This window comes from Liolophura sinensis, chromosome 13, assembly GCF_032854445.1.
Source record: "Liolophura sinensis isolate JHLJ2023 chromosome 13, CUHK_Ljap_v2, whole genome shotgun sequence".
NCBI classification, from domain to species: domain Eukaryota; kingdom Metazoa; phylum Mollusca; class Polyplacophora; order Chitonida; family Chitonidae; genus Liolophura; species Liolophura sinensis.
Genome location: NC_088307.1, coordinates 25,896,407 through 25,922,694, shown reverse-complemented (window position 1 = coordinate 25,922,694; position 26,288 = coordinate 25,896,407). Strand labels below are relative to the sequence as shown.

The 26,288-nt window shown below is 39.7% G+C and overlaps 2 protein-coding genes across 2 annotated transcripts; one reads left to right on the top strand and one right to left on the bottom strand.

The window, feature by feature from the left end:
* Positions 1–1,142: 1,142 nt before the first annotated feature.
* Positions 1,143–11,384, top strand: LOC135481018 (uncharacterized). The gene is made up of 6 exons (XM_064760949.1): positions 1,143–1,311; positions 2,286–2,936; positions 6,189–6,283; positions 7,206–7,424; positions 10,080–10,149; positions 11,223–11,384. The coding sequence occupies exons 1-6, from the start codon at positions 1,165–1,167 to the stop codon at positions 11,382–11,384; spliced, it is 1,344 nt and encodes a 447-aa protein (XP_064617019.1). The 5' UTR covers positions 1,143–1,164.
* A 4,236-nt stretch (positions 11,385–15,620) lies between these two features.
* On the bottom strand, positions 15,621–25,870 carry LOC135481017 (dual specificity protein phosphatase 12-like). Its single transcript, XM_064760948.1, has 8 exons — positions 25,808–25,870; positions 24,139–24,427; positions 23,592–23,708; positions 21,663–21,787; positions 20,292–20,394; positions 19,410–19,602; positions 18,869–18,917; positions 15,621–16,953 (listed from the first exon to the last, which is right to left on the bottom strand). Exons 2-8 carry the CDS (start codon positions 24,414–24,416, stop codon positions 16,850–16,852), a joined length of 969 nt encoding a protein of 322 aa, XP_064617018.1. The 5' UTR covers positions 24,417–24,427; positions 25,808–25,870; the 3' UTR covers positions 15,621–16,849.
* Between the last annotated feature and the right edge of the window lie 418 nt (positions 25,871–26,288).

The following is a 26,288-nucleotide window of genomic DNA, read 5'->3' as shown; positions in this document are numbered from 1 at the left end:
CACCCTATTCCAACACTGCAAAGCCATTCATTCTTCCCGTAAAACAAAAATTTTGTGAGGCCTAACCTATACACATAACGTTGTGAGTTTCCCCCGGGTTCTACCCGGTTTTCTCCGACCAAAATGCTGGTCAACATCGTGTAAGTGAAATATTCTTGAGTAACAGTATGACGTAAAACCCCTAATCAAAGAAATAATGTCCTTCTTACATGTAGGTCCACGATGCAGTTTCAGAGAGCAACATATATTAACATATGTCAATGTTTCGGATTTCAAAACACCCAATTAAATGAAACAATTTGTGGAAGTATCGAAGAAAAACCACAGCTAGTATTTGCATTTTAGTCTGCAGCTGGGAGAATTAAACACTCAGTGCCAATTTCTTACCAGTGGGGTTCAAATGAAAAGCATCTGATTTTAGTTCTAACAACAACAAAATCAGCCGGGCTTCCTTCCTCACCATAATGCTGCCCGCTGCCGTAAAGAGAAATTTTCGTAAGTAGGCCTACCCAATTAAATAAATAATAAAACGTTCAGTGTTGGTGTGACGTTAAAGATTTTAAATTTTATTTTCATTAGATTTCCAGATTATTTAAGCAAACTCCATTAAATAGTGTCAGCAGCGGAACTATACATGTTACGATGTATGTGAACCATTAGGCTCACCGTATGCGTGTTGCTCTATTAGATTTGGAACTAATACTGAGACAACCTACTACATATAAGCAGAGCTTGAATGTTATAGACAGAAGTTTGTGGGGAAATGGCAGACTAAATTTTTAGTCTGTTCTTAATGAAAGACTTATGAGTTATGTTCTTGTTACTTATATATCCACGCATTATTAGTATGTAGCTGGCATATAGTATACATTTGAAATGTTACATATACTTCCTTTCTCAGCTGTTCACGATCTTGCACAAATAGAAGAGGAAAAGGTTAGCTTTATGAACAGGCACATGCCCTAAGAAAATCAAGCGGCGTTATCTCTTTTTTATAAGACACAAAGCAAAAACCTAAAAAACGTTTAAGACTAGGTGTGCAGCAAGGGGTTCCATAATGGGAGCAATATTTACGCAAGGTTGTTGTTCGTCACTGAGTGTCGGTGCTGGTGACCTTGTGCGACTGACGAAAGCACGTTGGGATGATGGCATTACGTTAACATCATGGCACTTCATATTCGATCTCTGAAGCTCAAGCCTTACACGTCGCCACACGTGCTTTGTCGGTGTTTTGGAACCCAAGTGCAAAGCTCGAAAACTGGAGACAAGCGACCGATCAACGATGTCGACTGGGAATCTTTCGCTAACGAGGTGAGTTTTCCCAACAACAACAACAACAACACGTGAAAGTCTTAAACTTAACGCAGCGTACAAGTCACACTCACACGTGGTTTTAAGATTGGCTGCAGCTGATATCAACGAGTGAAGATGAAAATAGATAAAAAGTTCGTCAGTAACTTGGCAAAGGCCATACTTGGCTTTCTTGCAGCAGGGTACCAGTTAATTTCTCAGCCTGAGGGGTTTTTACTCATGCCTGTTAGACAGTGATGGTAAAAAGGTAACCTGTATGAGTAAAATTTTCGTGTAATAACTTTTTCTTTTTTTTCTTTCCATGCATTTTAAGTTTTGCAAGTCATGTTCTGGACATCGTGTGGTTTTCCAGAGGCGAATTGCCATAGGTTGACAATGTTGTCAAAAATGTTTTGAATGTTCAGTATAATATTGAAGACATTCTCATAAGAACTGTCTCTATTGTTGACAAATTCCAGAATTGACTTTTTAGTCGGCACGGAATTCTACTTTCGATTCAGACATAGGAATTGGTATTGATCAAGAATCTTTAGAAAGGCTAGTTTGGATTGGCTGATTTAAATCACACTATCCAATCAAAATGCCAGACAAAAAGTGATAGCTGCCGATTGACACACTGCGCACAAGTTTCCTCCAGTGGAGGCTGATACGCATGAACGCGACAACGGCTGTTTCAACAAATTGAAAGACATCAATGTCAGTATTTTTCTAACTTGTACTTTGAGAGTCAATACGAATATGAATAAATTTCTTTCTATAGTAAACAAAGATGCTGTGTAACAAGACGCATGAGGCAAAATATACCATGAGTATTGAGGTGACATCAATGTGTAATTTACGCAAATATCCAAGCTCTCTGGAGCCCTGATTAGATAAGTGAAAAAACTTGAGAGTATGGTGTTAAACGACAATCAAATAAATGAATAAATGGAATAGTTATCAATTTTATAATACTTGTTTTTTTCCTTTTCCAGCTATCTTCAGCTTGTGAAGAAGCCAGAAAACGTGTCAGCCTCTTGCCGAGCCTCCCTGCTTCATCCAGACTTGCAGTCCTACTAAGCGAGAGTCAGAAGCTGGTAGAGGCTGTCAACAAACATGTAGCAATTGCTTCCCTTTACCAAACAGTCAGTCCGCGGGAAGAACTCAACTTGACCAATCAGAAGGGCCATTCATGGAGCAAGGTGAAAGGTCAAGCATTATCAGTCAAGTCAGGAGAAGCTATCGAGAAGACTTTGGAAACTGAGCAAAAACTGACAGAAAGTTTGGAAGGTTTTGGTCTTTTTGTCCAGCCATATAGTTACACGACTGACGATATCATTATCAGGGGTGATCACATGCTCGAGAACGTTGCATTGTTCAACGAAACTCTTCATGCGGACAGAGGCCTGCAGGAAAAGTCTCGTGCCCAAGCTTCAAGCGACAAACTATCACAACAATTTTTCTTGTTGCAACATGATTTAACTCTTCGTAACCATAACCATGAACAATCCCAGCATGCTTTGCTGTACTGCGGACTTCCCCAAAGCTCTGAGAAACTAGAGCCCCAAAGTAAATCTCCGTCTCCTAGAAAAGGAGGCCCCAGCAATGAACAGCTCGGACAGTTTCGGGATCACATTACTCGAGCAGTGAGTATCGGTTAAATATAAAGGTTATAAACCTTTAAATTTATTTATTTATTTGATTGGTGCTCTACGCTGTACTCAAGAATATTTCACTTATACGACGGCGGCCAGCATTATGGTTGGTGGAAACCGGGCACAGCCTGGGGGAAACCCACGACCATCCGCAGGTTGCTGGCAGACCTTCCCATGTACGGCCGGAGAGGAAGCCAGCTTGAGCTGGACTTGAACTCACAGCGACCGCAATAAACCTTTAAAGGTGTCTAAGGCCACAACAATTGAAATTGTTGTTTTACAGGCAGAATTAATCTTTTTGAATGTCAGAGGAGGGTGTAAACATTAAAACTTGAAAATAATCTAATTTGTGGAAAATTTGGATTATCCTGGTCAATTTTAATGTTGAAGGCCTATTTTCATGATCAGAAAGCCTAGAAAAACAGACAACAGTTTTGTTTCTTTTGGGAGTTTTCACGGTATAAAACACAAAGTAAAATTGATGTTGATTAAGCGTCATACAAAACTCGGCCATGTAGAACAAGTGAAGTAGGTCTACATCACTCAAAAGGTACTTGTTGTTCTGGATAGAGGTTATACCCTCGATTGTGACCGATGTGACATTACAGTGTTGTTGGCAGTGATGTAAAAATAAAGAACTATTATAATATTTAAAAAACTCAAAAATTTTGAAAATGCATAAATTATGAACAACCAATGCTCAAGAGTACTCAGTACTGCTTGGTAAAAATTGAATAGAGTGAATTTACAGAAGATTTGAGTTGTGAACCTTCGAAATGTGTTTAAGGTGTAGATAGACCACTTGCACTCTGTTGCCATGAGTGGTCTCACGAAAAATGGACCTATTTCAATCTCTCTGTGTACTATGAACCTCCAGTGCTATATGCCACGAGGGACAGGACATGAATTACATGTAGAAAAGCCAACCTAGGTCCTCTGCGAAGGAAGTTGTGTTTCATATGAAATTTGGATTCTGAGATTCGCTTGATTGCAAAGCTGTTGTGGAAGTTGTATTTAAGGCATGCTGCATTGTACTCTTCGGGTAGGGGAGATAACTCAAACTGACAAAGTTTAGTGTACCAGTTCTCTCCCTTATTTTTTTCCATAGTTTTCAATCAGATACCTCATCCATTCAATGACAGTTCATACGTTTTAAACGGGTACAGGTTGAGGGGTTTTGTTATTTTTTATTTTACAAAGTATATAATAAACAGATCTGCAAGAAACACCAAAATTTATTTGATGAAATGAGTGAGTGAGTGCTTATGGTTTAACATTGTACTTTAAGTCATATAATTTTTAGTCATGTTGACGAAGGAGTCCTTACAGTGCATATCATGTGCCTCCTTATTGCAAGAGGGATTTCTACTACTCTTTTATAGAGTGCTGCTTCACTGAGAGAACTCACTGAAGGCAAGTAAGCTGCCACATTTGAGCCATTATACTGATACAGGTCAACCAGTCACTGCACGATCCCCTTCATGCAGAACGGAGGCGAGGAAGTTAAAACTTCCTCTTTTAAGTTTTTAGGTGTGACTCAACCCAGGACTGACCCTGGATCTACTGCCTCACGAAGCTCTACCAACTGTGCTATCGGGGCTGGTACGGCTTTATGGGATGTAAAATTATTACAGGTTAATCGGTTCCTGTAGCAGAAATTGTTGGGAATGGAAAAATCATTTCCAACCGTTCCTTAGATCAAAATTAAATGGAACCAAGAAAGTGTTTCCTAACAGTTCTGAAATCCTCATGCCTGCTATCCGTGGGTTGCTGGCAAACCTTTCCACGTACGGCAAGACAGGAAGCCACCATGGGTTGGATGTGAACTGACATGACCACATTGGTGAGAGGCTCTTGGGTCATTGCACCGTGCTGGCACAGTAACCATCTCGCTCATGGAGTCCCCTGGTCATGGGTGTTGTCTCAGTGTATCACCCTAGTCTGGCAAAATTAACATGGAAGGGATAGGGAAAATTGGAAATGAATCTAAATCTATGTCCTTGGTTTATCATTCGACAAATCAAAGACGAACATATTGCCGTGACCAGCGTGGCACTCAGAAGTGTTATGTTTTTTCATTAATTTTTGTTTGTTTGCCTGAATTATATAAAACTGTCCCCGTCTTGTACAAATATGCCATGTGTTTTCCGGGTTTGATAGTATACTTTGAGGAATGTTATAATACATATATCTCTATACTTTATGATATTTTAAGGCTATCATTTAAGAACTACATCATCATAACATGAATATTGTGAAGTTCAACGTTTTATTGTTGTATTTTATTAAGTTTGGTTGTTTTTTCTGAATTTCGCTGTTTAATATTGTTTTCATGTCAGTAGACAAACGTTGCCTAATTCTAGCATTTTTTTTACTATGATATGGCTGAAATACGGTACATGTAAATGTGGCGTTAGACTTTCAGTTGTACAGTAGGGTCCGACCAAATGACCTCCTTTGAAGTCACTATCCCATACACATATATTACAAATGGCATGTGTTTTATGGCTGTTTTGGAGGCAGTCAAATTCTGATTTAGAGAAAACTGTGACAGAAATACATTGCAAATGTACCATGAGGCCACAGTTCTACTAAAACTTCTTTTCATGGTTTAGAAAAAAAAACTTTCCCTTTCATTTTTTTTAAATTGTGCCAAGAAACTACAAATATCAGTGGTTCATTATCCTCTGTACTGTTGTTTCCCCACACCCATTGTTGTTAATTTGATTGGTATTTTACGCCGTTCCTTCACGCATATTCCTGACGCCTGTTCTTCACCCATATACCCAACACCTGTTCTTCACCCATATACCTGACGCCTGTTCTTCACCCATATACCTGACACATGTTTTTCACCCACATACCTGACGTCTGTTCTTCACCCATATACCTGACACATGTTCTTCACCCATATACCTGACGCCTGTTCTTCACCTGTCCTTTACCTATATACCTGACACCTGCTATTCACCCATGTCCTTCACCCATATACCTGACGCCTGCTCATCACCCATGTCCTTCACCCATATACCTGACGCCTGCTCTTCACCCATATACCTGAAACCTGTTCTTCACCCATATACCTGATGCCTGCTCTTCACCCCATGTCCTTTACCCATATACCTCACGCCTGTTCTTCACCCATATACTTATTGTCTGTTCTTCACCCGTATACCTGATGCCTGTTCTTCACCCCTGTTCTTGACCCAATTCATATCAATGAGTAAATACTTTCTATTTCAGATGCCGCGATTTTTCGTGGAGAGGCATAATTACCATGTGTACCATAAAGATATCGTGTTTGAGAACAATTACTGGGGTACAAATCTGACTGCAAAGTAAGTAGAACTTCATGTAACTATGCATGGAATATTCACAAACAGGTAGCGGGCTATGGCCAACTGGTTAATGTGCTTGCCTTTCAGTCAGTAGGACACATGTGGTTCGAGTTCAAATCCAGCCTCAGACAAGGAATTTGACTCCTTTGCTCTTGCTCTTCTTGTGGCTTTAGTGGCAGTAAGTGGTCGATGATGCTTGTATGGCGGTTTGTGCAATGTCAATATCTCTAGGCCACATTTGAGAAGGTTCATTTGTCACTTATCATAGGCCTGCGAAGTCAGGAGACCTGGGACCAAACCCGGGTCAGGCCATACCAAAGATTTTTAAAATTTACTTGTTTCTGCCTCACTTGGAGCTCGGCATTGAGAGGTTAGAGCAAGGTCGCGTGACGAGTATAATGTCACTGGGTAGGATATCATGTTTGGGTGTCTTTTGGTGATACTTCAGTAGTGGCACTCGCCCTGCCACAAGAAAATAGAGTGTAAACTCACACACAGAATGAGAACTTGTCGTCACATGACAGAAAAAAATTGTTCAGTATGACATAAAAGCCCAAGTATACATACATATGTATACATATATACATTTCTCAGAGGCCTGTGATTTCCCCGGGCTCTCTGGTTGCCTCCACACATAAAACTACCTGTGACCCTGTGACAGGTACATGTAAGTGATAAATGGTAGTGCAGAGCATTAATAAACAATCAGATAAATAAATCAGACATTGAATGTCTGTTTGTAACTTACCAAAGGTCGGTGGTTTTTCACAGACACTCCTGTTTCCTCCACTCATAAAACTGACTGCCATAACATACATGTGAGTGGAAGATTCTTGAGTATGGCCTTACCAAAACAACAGAAAACAAAATACACAAAAACAAAATAAAAAATCATGTGGTGCTCTTTTGTCTTGTGTTTCAGCGGGTTGAACGCTTATGCGCTTCAGCTGAGCAAGCTGCGCTTCTTGGCCAGCCTGAAGTTTGCGCACATGGAAGTGGTCATCCTGAAATGTACGATTCACCCAGAGGATGGCACCGTGAGGATGAGGTGGCGACTCAAGGGGCTCTCGCAATTCAAGGCTCTCATGTTTTGGAAATTTCTCCCCTGGAATTACAAGAAAGGAGTCCGCGATGAGTCGCAGTAAGTGGTGTAATAAAAGTGAATTTGTCTTTAATTGCATGTAATTTCAGAGGCCTGAAATTGATTGCCCGACATTATTGAAAACACCATATTTATTCCGTGGAATTACAAGAAAGCGGGGGCCTCTGTGACCTCCGTGGTTAGCACATCAGCATGATGCACTGACCCAGGGAAAAATCAAGCCACAGTTGTTACAAACCTGTAAGTTCCAAAACTGTGTCAAAGCATGATTCCATCTGGACAGGCATGCTAACCGCCAGTTGTCTGAAGTTTATCCGCTACACAGTATTGGCAAGTGCGTGATACGGGGAGCCGTGTTGTCCGTTCACAGGCCTGTAAATAAATGTAACAAATCAGCATACAAATGTATTTCAGCGATGAAGATCTGTTTGATAAGTATCTTTGGTCAACCTCCTCGAAAGTTTTCCAAGCCGAGCGCTTGTGTTGTTTTGTCACGATGAAAACTGTCCTCCCATTTCAGAAGAGTTCTATTTTCACGCCATTTCAGGCCGGTAACCATCAGTTATACACAGTAGACATGCTTAGGGCAAGGTTTCCGAAACTACCACACATTCAAACCGCTGTCTGGCATTGTTGTGACAGCTGATTGACATGCTTGTACATCAGTAAAATCTTATGTAAATGGCTTGTATCTTGACAAAACTGTACGGGTATATTTTCCTCTGAAGGAACTCATTGCTGAATTGCGTATTTCTGTGTACAAAACTATGGACGGGACTTGCTAAAGCAAGTGTAAAAGTGTTGCCTGTATATCACTTTTGACAACTTCTTGGTAATTTACAAGTAGGTGGCTACTTACATCAACAATCTTCTGTGTTTAATTTTTTTGGTTTTAACTTTAAACACAAAGGGCTTTTCAGTTAATATGTACATATGACACCCCATAAACACCCATTGGTTAAACATTGTATTCGCATAGTTGGAAATTGATGTCTTATATTAGCTTCACATTGCAACAATTTTTAAACATTGTATTAGTGCAAGGCTATGAGCTTATTTCTGAGAATTCAGTCACATGTGTGTAAATGTTATTACAAGTAACTGACAGCTGACAGAATTCAACATTGACCAATTAGATGAATTTACTTTCATTGACACGCCCTTTGAAATAATGCGTTGTCGAGATGGTGAGGTCTCCCGCCGAATTTGGAGCAGAACATATGAGTTCATAATTTTATGCACTCTCACTCGTCCAGTGAAACCTGTACATTTTCTCATGAAATTGAGTTTGACCGTGTTACTAAACCATGTCAGTAAAGCCAACATTAAGTCATGTACCTGTCGGTGTATTTTAAAGATGTTCACAACACTTAATCTATTTACCATGGGAAGAGTTGAACCAAAAGAACACATGGTCCTATCAGATCACTGCTATGATTGATGGTCCCACAAACAATGTTGTAACTTCAAAGGCTATACCCAGAGCAGTGCGAAGTCGCGATTTGCATATCAGTACAACACGGCTGTTGATATTTGCAAACGCTTGGTCAGCTACAGTTTGACACTTCATCACCCTAATTTCCACACAATGAATGCTACTGTCAGAGCATTAGAGCCTGTATTGGTGAGGTGTGAATGTTTTTCTCTTTAACAATATCAGTCCTAAATGTTACTAGTCGTGTAACTCCAAATTACTTTTGGAGAAAATACTAAGTCTGGAAAGTACACGGTAAGAACAGCGGATCCTGCAGATTTTGACTGCAACTGAATGAACCTATCGTAAATAACACGGACGTTAGAATGGCAAGTTAGCAACAACACCACCACCAGGGACAGCAGAAAACAGTTTAACCCAACAAGTTTTCCTGATATAATTTTCTAGTTAAGGCAGGTTCTCTGCATACTGTTGACATCATTACGCTAGATACCTAGGTTCTCCACTTCAGTCAGAGTCCCACTGAGTAGCGACCAGCAGTATTTTCATATTGTGGCAGCACAAATTAAGTTCACCCCAGGAGGGAAGCGCGTATATCTGTTGTCATTGGTTGATGTTCGATGTGTTTGCAGTCATGATGGTAAGTACAAGAAAGCGGTCGGCAACAAGTAGCAGCACGGGGCTTAATAATAATGACTTGCTGATTTGAGTTACCCGACATTGTTGAAAATACAATATTTATTGTGCAGAGGTTAAAGGTACGCAGACCCTAACCTCGAGGCACATGAGGTTCAAATCTGGACATGGACAGGGAATTTAAAGATTACCATCATTCTCCCTAGACAGAAATGTAGATGTTTTTTACTTCATTATTATTTCACTGTGGCTGATGAAAAAGACCGGGAATGAACATAGAGAGAAAAATATGTAAAAATATTCTGTTAGAATATCAATAATTTATTCAGATTAAGGCTCTTTTTGGAGGGTTTGTTGAATAACATGCAAATGAACTGTAGTATACCAAAAGATTGGTATGGCTATGTTAGAGTGCACTTAAATTTTTTGTATAAGTGCACGTTTACATAACGATAAACAAAATAATATGTTAAGTTTTTCAAATAAGACAATTTATCAAACTTGCCCAAAAAAGAGCCCCTGTAAGGTGATAGAATCGATCAGAATCAAGCATAATGTGTCACTTGAAAAAAAAAACAAAAATAAATTCTAGGTGAAATTTTTATTATTGGCCTGTTTTACAGATGGTATGACGGGTTCTCAGTGTACCACCTGAACAGCGAAGGATTGGTCGTCAAACATCGTGTGGATCAGGTAAGTTCTGGCACGAGTTCAAACCATGCAGGATCACGACGAATGAGGCCAAATTCACCTAACCCTTTTAAATTTAAGAATGTTTTGTGCTATATGTGAGGGAATGCCCACAGTGCTGGTTGCCATGGTGATGCTTTTGTTTATGTAATGCCACAAGTGCGTTGTGAGTCCAGGCCGTGGCCTGGTGCTAGGTTGAACAGTGAAGACTGCTTCAGCTTTAACCTATCGTCTTTCACTAATGATGATGCGAGTTCAAATCCAGTTCTTTGGGCTGTACATGGGAAGGTCTGGCAGCAACCTGCAGATGGTCATGGGTTTCCCCCCAGGCTCTGCAGGGTTTCCACCCACCATAATGTGGGCCCCCGTCGTATGAGTGAAAAAATTCTTGAGTACGAATCAAATAAATAAATAAATAGTCAAATCAAGTTCCAGTTGTTTCGACATCTGTTTGAAGTCGGGACATTTTTCTGGTGAGTGCTCCCATAAACTTGACAGACATTGGAATAAATTGAATTATGAAACTATTTAGGTTGTACATGTACTGTTGGTATGGTATAAATTCAAGTGGATTAGCCTGTGATTGTAAGATCTTAAAGGATGAGTAAAATTTGATACTATCTTTGGTCTTAAACTCACATCCACAATGTAAGGAGTGAGTGAGTGCTTGGGGTTTAACGTCGTACAATTTTTCAGTCATATGATGACGAAGGAATCATTAGGGTGCATGTACGTGTAATGTGCCTCCTTGTTGCAGGACGGATTTCCACCGCTCTTTTATTTAGTGCTGTTTCACTGAGACAACTTACCGAAGGCAAGTAAGCTGCCCCGCCCGAGCCATTATACTGATACGGGTCAACCAGTCGTTGCACTATCCCCTTCATGCAGCACAATGTAAGGTCTTTGTGAACTGCGTGTACATGGTTAAAGCACTGTCAGGCCCTTAACCAGTGAGGTGGCATATTTGAATACAGCTCTCACAGTTCCGTAGATGCTAAAGTCAGGAGGCTTGTCAGGTACCTGATGAAATGGGTCACCAATTTTCACACAGGTATACTGTACTTGTTGTTTTACAGGTCATGCCTGATGAGGAACTCCAGACCGTGAAAACGGCAAACCTTGCTGTCAAACTGGGTCTGCTAATGGGCCTGGCACCAAAACCTGGCCTCAATGATTTTGCTAGCCTGTTTTACAGAAAGTCACCCCCACCCAATTCAGCACTTCCTGGTCAACACTAGACCTGCCGGACAGTTCCCCACAGCTTTACTCTTTCTCTTATAAAGCTTCAAGATGCATTTAGAATGCCAGCAGTCATTCATAGCAAATAAGAAAAAGAAAATTTTGTCATGGTGCGCCTGTGTTGTATGGTACCTGTGTAAGCCTAGGCCTATTTGTTAAATAACAACCGGTTACAAAGGGATTTTTCTTACCATTTTCATTTGAAAGATTTGTTCATGAAACATGGAAAGAACTAAAATTTCACATTTCAAAACCATCATTAAGTTTTTCCAATTCTGGGAGATCTAATGGTCTTATAGAGGTGTGCTGAGGTTATATTACAAGGCGGGATTATATCCTGGTGGTAAAATGTGGTTTTCAGCACAAAAAGTTATATTTTATTACAAGTATTTGCCTCTAAAAGTTAATGTGCTTTTTTTTTGGTAAAATTTTAGGTCATTTACTGTAGGTGAAATACATGCACTCCAAATGACCATAAATTTTGTCCATGACGAACTTGCCCATTTTTCCTGATTCTGAGAGTTCTATTGATTTTAGAAAGGTGTTTCGAGGTTTGCTTGGAACATGTGATGATATTCTATCGGAAAATTGTTATTTTCAGTACCAAAAATAAAATTTTGTGACAGTTATTTGCCTCTAAAAATGTACTTTTGTGGGCGAAATTTATGGTCATTTAGGGTAGTTGTGCAAATAGGCGTAAACCATATCTTTCTTCAAAGAGAACTGGGTCATTGGCAGGAGGATGTCTTGGTGAGCTTAGTGGTAAATATTTTGGGTAAGAAGATTTTTGTTCTACATGGAAGATTTTACCATTTGTAGTGTTTCGGCTGCCTTAAGTGCTCACCTCTTGATGTCTGCCTGTATTACAGGCCTGTTATAGTATGACGCTGTTTGTTTGACCATCTGTAACCCTTCTTGGTGAACCGAAGAGTGTAATTTATTCAGTTTTGTCTCAACCACCAGAGTCAAGTCCCTTTAAAATTAACAGAGCTACATGTATACCCTTTGTTGTCAACACTATGCATGTATTTGAAAAACTGCTTCACATATAATTTTTTAATAGGATGGCCCTGTGTACTTCAATCGTCGGGAACAAGCCTGATGGCACTTTCTGTTGTTCATTGCCATAACTGGCCCGAAATCCTAAATTTATTTATTTATTTATTTGATTGGTATTTTACGCCGTACTCAAGAATATTTCACTTATATGACGGTGACCAGCAATATGGTGGGTGGAAACTGGGCAGAGCCCAGGGGAAACCCACGACCATCTGCAGGTTGTTGGCAGACTTTCCCATGTACGGCCAGAGAGGAAGCCAGCATGAGCTGGACTTCAACTCACAGCGACCACATTGGTGAGAGGCTCCTGGGTCACTACGCTGCCCTAGCGCGCTAACCAACTGAGCCACGGAGGCCCCATGGATGTAAGAAGTTTACCAGTCCAAATCATTAGTTGACAGACCTTTGTAAATTTGCGTTAATGGCACTGTTAAGTTATATGCCATATGCTGATATGATTTACAAGAAAAGAATTAAGTAAACTATCCAATCCAAATACAATTTATTGTAACCTTTGTTGGTGTGATTTACAGGAAAAAAATCCAGTGTGAATAGGCATCTTTTTACCATGGCAAACATACCTTTCCCACCTCTTCATAAAGACATCACTTAAAACCTTATACAATGTAAAATTGTAGGTGTTGTGTGCAGATACTTCCCAAATTTCTCAACGGTTTCTCACATAAAAGAGCAGTTATTGGTGTGATTTATGAGACTTCTGAATACAATGGTTGGATGGCAGATTTCAAGCTTGACAAAAAGTGTGATTGTATCAGTCTACACAGAGCAATGCCTTCAGAATATGTATGAGCAAACATCTATGCAAGGCTGGAGAAAGGCCGAAGAATTACAGGACGGCTAATCAGTGGACCAAACATTACTTAAGACAGTACAAACATTTGGCACTAGTGTCCAGATGGACAGAAATCAGCTGGGGTCAATTCCTGAAAGAAGTTTTTGATGCAGTTATGTACGTGTATTAGTGGCTTTCGTCCTAATGATGATATAGTTAAATGTTAATATAAATCTGATGAAAAGAAATGCACACCATTGTTAAGCCAGGTGTAGGTTGATTTGTATAGTTGCCCTCAGTTTCTTCCATTCGCAGACTGAAGGTCAGTCTACTCCCAGTTTTACTTCACCATTGGATTGATACATTACTCTGTGTTGCATTATTCAAGCCAGTCTGTAGGTACAATGTATTAATGAAAACTGACATTAAAGAAATAAATAAATGTTTTTGTCAGGTAATAAGGAAAGCAGGCAAAACATCAGCTTCATTTTCTGTGCCACATTTTCATTGCCACTCTCTCCAAACATTCAAATTCTGCTGCAGTATCCCACAATGGTGACGGTGAAAGCATGATGCCTCTTAAGACTGATCGTGTAATGAAATAAGGCTGTGATGGCTCAGAAAATGCTCATGATACAAAACATGGTAGCGATACGTAAAGTTGACCTTTAGATTTAATATTCTATGATGGAAAAATAGAAAATTGTTTTTATTAAGTATATTCAGTTTTTGTTGATTCATTGTAACGGGTGTTTTTTTCTTCCTTACCTACATGTTTATACATTGTAAATGTTTCTTTTTCCTCTTGTACTGGACGATATTATCAGACGTGGATTTTATGAGTAGAGGTAGCTGTTAGGTTTTGGTTGTGACATATTTGTTACATGTTCATATTTAATAAAGTCCTCTATCAGCGCTAATTCCTTTAGAGTGAGATGTGACTTCAGTACCCATGGATGTATTTTGGTAAAATTAGTGCTTGTTTCAGCAAATTGTCACGAAATGGTACACTCGATGTCTAGTGCTGCATGGTGAAGGCCATGGCGAATTAGTTCTTCATTTCTCATGAACCTCTTGCATGTAATATTTGGGGTAGCATATTTAAAATATACATGTATATACTTTCTGGGTTGGCATTTTAAAACAGAATTTTCTTCAAATTCACAAAAATTTCAATTGAAAATTGATTAGTTGAGCACCCTTATTATCATAACTAGGGTCATGAGAAAAAGACTATGTTAACAATGGCCTTAATCGGAGAATGTCGGTGCCCTGCTGACTATTACTGGATGTTTCTAAGAAGAATAATGTGTAGAAAACTAAAATTGTAAGACATAGCTTCCTACAAAGGTTGAATATTTGATGTAGTTTGATGTATAAATAGTTATAGAGATCTTGTAGATGTTGTTTACACCATTTGTATTTTGTGTGACTTGTGTACATGTACATTCAGGGTTATTGTTGAGTGCATGCAGTATGAATATATTCACATCTTAGTAGACAGAATTAATTTATGCTAGCAGTTACTGAAAACTGTGCCATTTATCAACAACATTGAACAAAGCTAATTCTAGCACATCTGCCAAATTGCATACTACACAGAGAATAGAGACGTTGACTGCATATATCGGACCGTAGATGTAGTGAATGTTTTAATGTGACCCGACACTATTGTCGAAGAGTAACGTCGTAGCGTTCGGCAGGGTTGTTCCAACCGCAGGGAGGATAGGTTGATACCCCCCGGTACCGCATACAGTTTAAACGTATGAAAACAAATTATATGACGTCATCAACATGAAGCCGTGCAATCTATATGTAGGTGAACATGCTTAACTTGGGGGCGGATGCACTCGCTTTCATATCTATGTACGCTTAGCAACTACGAAGTATAAACAATGAAAAGCAGCAGCAAAATTCTATGTACATGTTAACTGACTGAATTTAATTAGTTTTCCATCGAAATTTTGACAATCATGTCCAGTCAAATACAGTTCGATACATGCAGGCGATGTCTATATTCTCTGTGTAGTAGGTATTTGGCAGATATGTGTTAGAATCTAAAATAAAAGCAAAACAAGTGGAAAGTACACCAGTATAGTGTTGCAAAGGGGGAGAATTCAGTCTGCTTCCTGTACATGGAAAAGAACCTTTAGAATAGATGTCCTAAAAAGTGCTTAAATTCGGTTTGCACACAGATCTAGCAGAGAGTAATGTTCATCCTCCAAAGGCTTGTGCATAGATATAAAAATATATAAAAAATAAAATGAACACTGCTGTTGTACTTGTATATCGCACTATTGTTATTTTATTATTTGCTGAATAGGATGTCTATAACCAACTCATTTAACTAAAGCATTCATTCCATTGCAACCAGTGATCATGGCAGTGACCATAGTGGTACCTGGTGTGATTGTTTCTTCCAAGATTAGCCCACTTTCTGCAGGGATTTGACCCAGTTTTATACAGGATTGACCCAGTTTAGAATGACCTGGTTTTATACAGGATTGTGCAAATTTCTTCCCAGATTTCAAAGTTTCCTTTATTAGGAATCCACTTTCCACCAGGATTAACAGTTTCCTCCAGGATCAACACAATTGCATCCAGGATTTATGGTCCACTGCAGTTTGCTCCAGGATCAACACAATTGCATCCAGGATTTATGGTCCACTTCAGTTTGCTCCAGGATCAACACAATTGCATCCAGGATTTATGGTCCACTTCAGTTTGTTCCAGGATCAACACAATTGCATCCAGGATTTATGGCCCACTTCAGTTTGCTCCAGGATCAACACAATTGCATCCAGGATTTATGGTCCACTTCAGTTTGCTCCAGGATCAACACAATTCCTTCAGGATTTATAGTCCACTTTAGTTTCCCCCAGGATTAACACAAATGCTTCCAGGTTTATTCCACTAAATCCATCAGGATTAGTTAACTTTCCTCCAGGGTTATGTTTCCTCCAAGATCGACACAATTCCTTCAGGATCACTTTAGTTTCCCCCAGGATTAACAGTTTCCTCCAGGAATAACCTTTCCTCCAAGTTTAACCCATTTTCCTCCAGAATTAACAACCTCCTCCTGGATTATCCCAGAAAACCCAGTAAATCCTCAATCAAATACATCCAATACAGTTAACTCCTGCTACGTGTACATAACAAGAATGTAGTCTTGATGAGCTGCTGTTAGAACACTTCAAACTTCAACGGCACCATAATATTGTCTGGCCTTTAAAGAAATTAAGTGTGAAAGCAGAAGCACTTCTGTTCAGTGTAATTCTTTTGCGTCAGCGATCAGTCAATAAAAATCATTAAATTTGAGATGAATTTTTAAATTGGTAAATAGGATGGAAGGAGAGTACATGTATTGATTCCACAACACTCAGAATTTCATTAACTTTCACCATTATACTGGAATACAGCAAAAGTTCCACTCCATGGTATTGATCATTATCGGCAACTGTAAAGCTAGTGAACCATACTGGCCATTTTGCTTTATGTTTTTGCCCAGTGCCATGTGGTTATACAGTACTGTTCAGTACATTTAAGGTCAAGGTCACAGTTTTACCCTACTCTTGAGTTGATATGTCCACAGCTGTCTAGATCATTAATGGATCAAGATGGTGTCGTTGGTAAAGCTGTGATTTTGCACTCATCCACTTTGGCTGTTTGAACGTGGAAGGCTGGTGTGACCCATGTTCCGCATGGACAGCGTTCTCCTGAAATGAAAAAAATATACAATGCAATGCACAAGATGCTTGATGGGTGTTCACATAGTAATGGGGACACAGACCCAACGCCCTTGAGAAAATTGGTCAAGGTTAATGAAAAACTGTAGTGTTTTTTCTACAGGACTAGATGCACATGTGGTACAGTTTTGAAAAATGCTTAAGGGGCCTCCGTGGCTCAGTTGGCTAGCAGGCTAGCACAGCCTAATGACCCAGAAACCTCTCGCCAATGCAGTCGCTGTGAGTTCAAGTCCAGCTCATGCTGGCTTCCTCTCCGGCCGTAAGTGAGAAGATCTGTCAGCAACCTCTGGATGGTTGTGGGTTTTCCCCGGGCTCTGCCCGGTTTCCTTCCACCATAATGCAGGTCGCCGTTGTATAAGTGAAATATTCTTGAGTACGGCGTAAATCACCAATCAAATAAATAAATAAATAAAATAATTAAATAAAATAAAAATGCTTAAAGAGTTCAAGAGAAATCCCATTCCAAGCTTGTCCAAAAATGCAACTTACCTGACTTTAAAAACATTTACCAAGGTCAAAATGAATAGAAGCTATCCCAATGCTTCATTGTGCATGTGGTATAAGTTTGGTAAACCTAACGGCAAGACATCACGCATAGCTTGTTTACAAAGAAATGGATCTTATATAGATGAGATAAACTAATGCCAACAGCTAGAACAAGAATCCTACTTGATTTAGGCCAAGGGGTTGACCCTACCAGTAATAAAAATATTGAATAAAGCGAGAAAATATCTTAAGCAATGAATATGTTGTTGACTTTGAAGAGTAAGTACATGTATAAACAGGGCTGAAGTACTGTTCTTGCCACACGCGATCAGCAGGGCTGAATTCCACATGGCAGTACTGTTCTTGCCACACGCAAACAGCAGGACTGAATTACAGATGGCAGTACTGTTCTTGCCACACGCGATCAGCAGAGCTGAATTCCACATGGCAGTACAGTTCTTGCCACACACGATCAGCAGGACTGAATTCCACATGGCAGTACTGTTCTTACCACACGCGATCAGCAGGACTGAATTCCAGATGGCAGTACTGTTCTTGCCACACGCAAACAGCAGGACTGAATTACAGATGGCAGTACTGTTCTTGCCACACGCGATCAGCAGAGCTGAATTCCACATGGCAGTACAGTTCTTGCCACACACGATCAGCAGGACTGAATTCCACATGGCAGTACTGTTCTTACCACACGCGATCAGCAGGACTGAATTCCAGATGGCAGTACTGTTCTTACCACATGCGATCAGCAGGACTGAATTCCAGATGGCAGTACCGGTACTGTTCTTGCCACATGCGATCAGCAGGACTGAATTCCAGATGGCAGTACTGTTCTTGCCACACGCGATCAGCTGGACTGAATTCCACATGGCAGTACTGTTCTTCCCACACGCGATCAGCAGGACTGAATTCCACATGGCAGTACTGTTCTTGCCACACATGATCAGCAGGACTGAATTCCACATGGCAGTACTGTTCTTGCCACACGCAATCAGCAGGACTGAATTCCACATGGCAGTACTGTTCTTGCCACATGCAATCAGCAGGACTGAATTCCACATGGCTGATTCGCCTGCAGCTTTACTTAAGTCAGGAGGGTTGTCGGGTACACGGTTAGGGGTATAGATTTACTCCAGGCATTTCAGTTCCCTCCAGCCATAAACCTGACTGCTGACGAACTTAGTGATAAATTCGTGCAAACGGCTTTAAAAACCAATCAAAAAAAAAAACCCCAAAAATCACATAAATAAATAAAATTCAATGCGAAAAAATGGTAAAACCCGTGGTATTCCACAAAAAGGCCTTATGCACATAAATCAAGGAAAAGAAAACTACGCATTTTAATAACGGAAATACATGCATGTACTATTATTATTAAACTTACCAAACCAATTATAGGAACCGAGCTTGGCACAACACTTTGGGCAGATAATCTGAAAGAAAACCAATAATTTCCATTCAGGTTCTTTTGTGAAGTTGGGTTTTCCATTATACAGCTATTTATATGTTTTTCTACAATAATGTTTGTCACGTGATAGAAAACCATGCACATCTGAAAGCAATTTATGCCGGCACAAAACTGAATACAAGATGTCATTTCACTGACATAGCATATCCCTAGACCAGGAGCAAATCACACATCAGTTTGGTTTGAATCTACAAGTATAATTTTCCAAAAGTTTGATTTGATTTTGATTTTACTGGGTTTTTTTTTTTTAAATCCATACCCATGCTTTGTCAAGCTACTTAAAAGCTTTCTCACATGTAACCTGCAGATATGCAAACCATACTGGTGGAAGTCCAGCGACCATGTGCGTGATTGGCGACTTTATTATATTGTTACCAAGGCCCCACGAGCAGTAAGAGCAACGGATTCTACAAATACCCTGTCCAAGGTCGGTTTTGAACACACATACCACACTTACTTTTCCCTCCATGGCCAGGATATCGTTCCTCATCCATTCAACAGGCTCTATGAACAATGACCTCTGACACAGTTCCTCTTGACCAATGAGACTGTGTTTTCCTCTAGCTGACTGCTGGCTTCTCCAATCAAATGCAGCGTCTCCTGCTCCTTGGGAATGTGGTAAGATTCCTGACCTTCTGAATAAAGGCCGTCTGAAACATTTATTGTATATTGTGATAATTATAATTATTATAATTATTATAATATAATTATTATAACTATTTGCTTTGGCTAAATGGCACATTCATCAATATTTCACTTCCACAGTCACATACAAATAATTAAAAGAAAAAAAGACTTTCAGTGCAATTTATGCATACACTGTATTTTAATTTCATTTTTGAGACAAAACTACATTAGTTGAATTAATCAATGTCAAGGCTTCGCAAAAAAATAATTTCATCAGGCTAAACAAAATAATGCCCTCAGAATTTGTCCCAATAAACACCTTACAAACATGCAAAATGGTTGAAGTATTACCGTACAAGGCCACTGATGTACTTAGTGCTGTGCTCAGTGATGTGACTGCAGCCAAGATTATATGTGAAGGAATCAAAGTACTTGAGGAAACCACCGTTCTTGGCCAGATACCAGACAAGCTTCCCTGAGTTTCCTGATTCAAACATGGGACCTCATTGGTCCAGAGTCTGACAGCTGGAGTAAGCCAGCTCTTGGCTGGCCAGATATTCACACACAAAATGAGAACTGTATCTGAGACTTGAGGCCTCAGGGGTCAGAGGCCAATCATGTACACAGAGAATGAGGTTTTGACCAAATGAACAGATGAAGGCTGGCTGTTCTTTTTCTTTAAGCACGGTTAAAATGCCAGTTGTACATTTACCTGCATTTGCGACATTTGAAGAATGAGCTTGCTTTCTGTTGACCTGAGCGAGACTGTTGTAATGGATCTTCATGTAGGTCACCCAGAATCTCATTGACCTTTGCTGAAAAAATAACCAACATCAATCACATTATTTCAAACAATTGCTACACATGGTGGAATTGAAACAGCAAGGTGGAATTACAGTGAAAATATATCCTTAGCTAGATACAGTTTTAAATATTTATTATCTAGGTTATTGTACATCTTCACGGCCCCAATGGCTCAGCTGGTAGGGCGTCTGCTTCGGAAGTGGAATATCCAGAGTCAATCCTGGGTCGGGTCACACCTAAGATCTTAAGAGAGGAAGTTGTAGTTTCCTTGCTTGGTTCAGCAAGAAGGGGATAGTGCAACGATTAGTTGACCCGTATCAGTATAATGGCTCGGGCAGGGTGGCTTACTTGCCTTCGGTAAGTCGTCTCAGTGAAGCAGCACTAGATAAAAGAGAGGTGGGAATCCGTCCTGCAACAAGGAGGCACATTACACATACATGCACCCTAATGATTCCTTCATCGTCATATGACTGAAAAATTGTTAAGTACGACGTTAAACCCCAAGCACTCGCTCACTCACTGTAAATCTTGTGGACAGTTTACAGTGTGGACAATTTATGCAAACAATTATGGTAAAAATGGCACTAAAAATGACATGTTTGTGCCATAAAAGATTTAAGCTTCATAAAACTGTGTACGTTATTTCTCTACACCCCTTACATGTAGTTCTCTCATAATGTTTCAAAATATTGGTTATTATTATCATTGTTATCTCTCATTATTTACAGAGGCGGTTGAAGAATAAGGGTATGTTTCCAGTATTTTCAGTTCTGAAGTTTAAAATATAGGATTGATTGATTGATTGGTGTTTTTTTACGCCGTTCTCAAGAATATTTCACTTATACGACGGCGGCCAGCATTATGGTGGGTGGAAACCGTGCAGAACCCGGGGGAAACCCACGACCATCCGCAGTAAAATATAGGGGAAAACAGTAAGTAAACTAGTTTGTAATAGTACACTACTAAATAGATATTCAATATGTATGCGTGTCTGGAAATGGAGATAAACAATTTCATGTTTATGAATCCATGTACTGTATTCTACATAGATTTTAACATTTTTGAAGTGACACATTTTGCTTGATTCTAAATGAATCATCCCCGTTGTAGGGCCACTTGGGAATTTTGGGAGAAGTTTGATTAGTTCCCTATCAGAAAAAACTTATGTGTTGGCATCAAAAGCATTATTTTAAGTCTCTTAGGTGCTTCTGAATATGCATTTTTACATACAGGCAAAAGGTGCAATACAGTACATGCTTTGATATGCAGTCATGGTTACCTCCCCTTTGGACCTTGAGCGCGAGCATCTGAATTCTGTAGTTGACATAGTGAGGGTGTTGAGGGTTGACTTCACTTCCCATGGCCTCAAACAAGTGCAGTTGCTCTAGAAATCCAAAGTTTGGTCTGACGGAAGAAAATGTATAATGCAAATGGTTCAGTTGTAGTTACAGGATTTGCCTGAAAAATTAACCTGACAATGGGAATTTGAAGAGGAAAACAAAGGTGATGAATTGTTACTTTTGGCCCTATATAGTATCATATCATCAAGAAAAATCTCAGAAGACCATTCTAAGATCAATAACAATCAATCAAAATAAACGATATACTCTTTGAAACAGTGTGTGTGCTGAGAAATGACATGTTGCCTTGTACAGTGAGTTGCCTTGTAACTGTAAACCAATGTAAGCTCTTTGGAAAGAGTTTGCCATAGGCCAGGGTTCACTCATGTATGCCGATATCACAGGTTTTGTGAATGCTTCCAGGGAGATGGTTGTGATTTTCCCACTTATTTCAGGGTATCTGTTAGTGAGTGCCTCAAATTTTAGAGAAAACACAGTAGTCATGGACAGAATTTTAAGTAAAATACAGAATCACTACATACCAATACAAACATACTACATGTAAAATTTACACACTTCATGCATACGCCCATTCTTTTTAACATAACAATGTTTTATGATGTCAGTTTTTCTTTTTGAATATGACCAATGACTGAGCACTTTACAAAAGAAAACTCTGTCAGATCAGTTACACAGGAAATGAAAGACCATTGTCTATAGTCCTTTATCGAAACATCCCTAGTTATTATCCCTATACTAACATTTTTTTCTGTCTTTTTCTGAGAACTAACAGGACTCCAGTGACAGAAAACCCTCTGAACAAAAGAGCTGTATCTCTCACGTTGTTGGAATATTGCGAGCTTACCCTAAATGACCTCAAATTTTGACCACAAAAGTACATTTTTAGAGGAAAATAAGTGTCACAAAATATTAGTTTTTGGTGCTGAAACAATTCCAGTAGAATATCTCAAAACACATTTCTAAAATCAAATCAACAGAAAAATGGGCAAGTTAGTCACGGACGAAATTTACACGGTCATTTATGGTATATTCAAATTACATGTAAATCTGTGGTTCATAAGCCAATGAGATGACAGAATTCAAGAAGCCTCTGATATCTGGATTCAAAATTACACTGCAAGGTGAACACAGAGATCTGCTGAGGCTACATGTATGCAATATTACCTCCAGGCACTAAAGAGCTCGGGTCCATCCGTACGCACATGTATTTTAGCTCAGCATGGCCACTATCAAGTATTCATATATATATTGTGATTTGTGCGCTACATGCCAGGATTTTGTCAGCCAGCATTTTATCAACTTCAGTCCTTCTGATGAAATCCTTCGGGCATTTGAGCTCAGACTTCCTCTTCAGTAATGCAGCACTACATATACAGTATATATGTACATAAACTAAGCTCCAGGGGAATTCAACTAGCAACATGTACTTTTGGTTTCGACACTGCAAAGCTACACTCTTTACACTACTCTTGCTTAAATCATCCTCTATACCAAGACATATTCACAGACCCAGAGAATCCCACTTCTTGGACTCTGTCCGGTCACAGCACCAGTACAATAGCTAAAGGATTATCTCCCCATGACAAACCTTGATTTGTAATTGGATCTTCACATCCAAAATTAAGCACTCTACCAACTATGCTACAGAGTAATTTCTGCTAGTGTGCAACAAGCTGTTCCTTTTACACTTGACCCCTCCAACTTCAAGCCTCCCCTCTCTCAGGAAACACACACATTCAAAAGCCTTAAGCCTTGTGGAACACTGAGATTTGAACCCAGATCTCCACATGTGAAATCTAGAACTCTACCAACTGAGCTGAAGGGAATAGCTACACATGTCCACATACTTGATTGAGTGCCGCTTTGAGGACACAAAGTCCAGGGCCTCATCCAGGCTTCTGTGTTCTGTCTTCATCATGACATATGCAATCACCACAGTCGCACTTCTGGACAGTCCAGCAACACTAAAACAAACAGATGAACTGAAAATGAAACCATCATACGATCGTTTCGCTGTATGTTCAAATCAAATTGCAGGGTACTTTTTGCACATTTCACAAAGCACGCATGGGAACTGATGGCAACAAAATAGTCAGAAAATTCAACAAGTGTCTGAAAATACCTCACCTTACCTCCAAATTACATAAGAAATCACCTGTTCCGACAAAATCAGCTGTTTTGTTTTTTTTAATTTAAACAAAAAAGTCTGAAATAGCCAACTACTGGAAAATTCCCATGCCTGATAAACAAAAGGAAGGAATCTTTGCACATATGTATGTATGCATGTATTTTCAATGTGTTTGAAAGACAAAGGTTTTGAACACTTGACCGTGACAACATCCCTGGCTAAAGGAATTACGATGAATACTTGGCACAGCTTGAAAATTCCCTTACCAGTGCACAAGCACCCCGCCCTGCTGACGCCCCTCCTCGATGAACCTGAAACAGTCAGACAGTCTAGTCAAGAGGTCAGCGTCCTCGACATCATTGGCCGACACATACAAGTACTTGAAGCCTGCATGTTGTTCCGTAGGTAGAGGCCTGTGGCATACTGTGAGAATGTGCGTCACCCCTAGCTTACGCAGCTCTTCTGCATCCACTGCCATCTCACTTCCCAGATACAGCTTCTCTAACACCTCGTTCATGTCCAGACCTGTGACCTCCCCACTCATGTTTCTCCTCGCTAAAACACACACACATATATATATATATATATATACAATAAGCGACATTCGCATTTTAGAATATGCATCACCACACTCGCCACAACGGAGCACCCAAGGTCAAATTAGCACCCAGTCTCAGACAGTGGCCTTTGAAGTTTGAGCTGCTTTCCACGGCCAATATGGCAACATTTCAAAATAACACTTTCTACTTGGCATTTTCAGTTTCTCCATTGCTTTTACTGTAAGGTGCGAATGGGAACATCATTTCCAATGGAGAATGAACAGATATTTAATGTGGTAAGCATGCCAATGCTAGGTTAAGTATAGGCTGTTGAGCAAAAATTAGCACCCACCTCCAGTGTAATGCAAGATCTTGTGACATTTCTGCTAAAAACATGGTGGGCATCAGAAATGTGAAAGTGACTTATGTACTCATTTTAGAGTTTATAGATTGGGATGAGGAGATTACCTCTCCTCTGATTATGGCTGATACGTTCAATGCTCAGTCTGTAGTGTCTCACCAATGCGGTCACTGTGAGTTCAAGACCAGCTCAAGCTGGCTTCCTCTCCGGCCATATGTGGGATGGTCTTCCAGAACCTGCGGATGGTCCTGGGCTCTGTCCGGTTTCCACCCACCATAATGCTGGCCGCCATCGTATAAGTGAAATATTCTTGAGTACATTGTAAAACACCAATCAAATAAATAAATGAACAATCTGTAGTGTCAGAATGCACAGTGACAAAAACGTAAGTATGGAAGTCCCAATGCAGGCTAGGCCTGCAGCTCAGACCAAATCTCCTGAAATGGACCCTACAGCCTATAACAAGCCTGGTTGGCATTTCAGGAGTCCTTCGAGTTCACGCAGATATGAGTGAGACAGTGTGAGAGCTCTCGTAATCTAAGCAGCTAAAAGATGAGGTTTTGGGTTACTTGTTAGACTGTTGGCCCAACAGTGCCGTTAGCAGCTGCCATAAATTCACATCTCTTAGCATCAACAGTTAGCAAGAGCCCTCACCCGGCCTGTCTCATCCATACCTGCGTGAACTCGCGAGACTCCTGAAATTCCAACTCGGCTTACACACTTACACACTAGTGACTGTATAACATATATTATTAATGAATATTTAAACTGTAGTGAACGAAAATAATTACTTCTAAATTGTTTGAAATGATTTAACAGCTGACGGACATACACCATATAGGTCATTAATATGAAAACTTAATTACAATAAAGTCTTTGCATTTCATTTTATCATAAGATCAATAACATGCTGTCGTTGTTGTTCAGCTTGTCTTATCTGAAAGCAATCCTGTCTCCAACGCCATCGTCGCACTGTTGTCACAAATTAACTCAGACATAGAAAGTTTTGTTTGGAAAATTAAGAATGACACTTACATTTAATCAGTTCAGTTCGCCGCTATATTATTAATTTGGTTTTGCTGATAAGACTATTCCAAATGTCACAACAACAGGAAAGCGTGACTGCTCGCCACTACAAGCGTGAGTAGTTATGTTAAAATGCTTGATCAACACATCAATCCGGAAAGCGACATACATGACCAGTTATATCATGAAGTCCTCTGCCCTGATAAAATAGTGTAACTTTATGAAAACAGGTACTGTAATGATCAGCAGCATAGTATAATGAAATTTACCTTTGAGCGCCTGGACATCTAGATTCAAATACTCAAATTGTTTCTATCTACACATGAACTGAATCATAACAAACCTTAACTTTGGTAAATTGACAAAAGGCCGTATTTGACCAGTTAAGTGTGCGTATATATTTTGGGGGTTTTACATCGTACTTGACAATTAGTCATATCAGGACGAGGAGTCATTAACTGTTTGTACATGTAGCTTACATGTGTTTGAC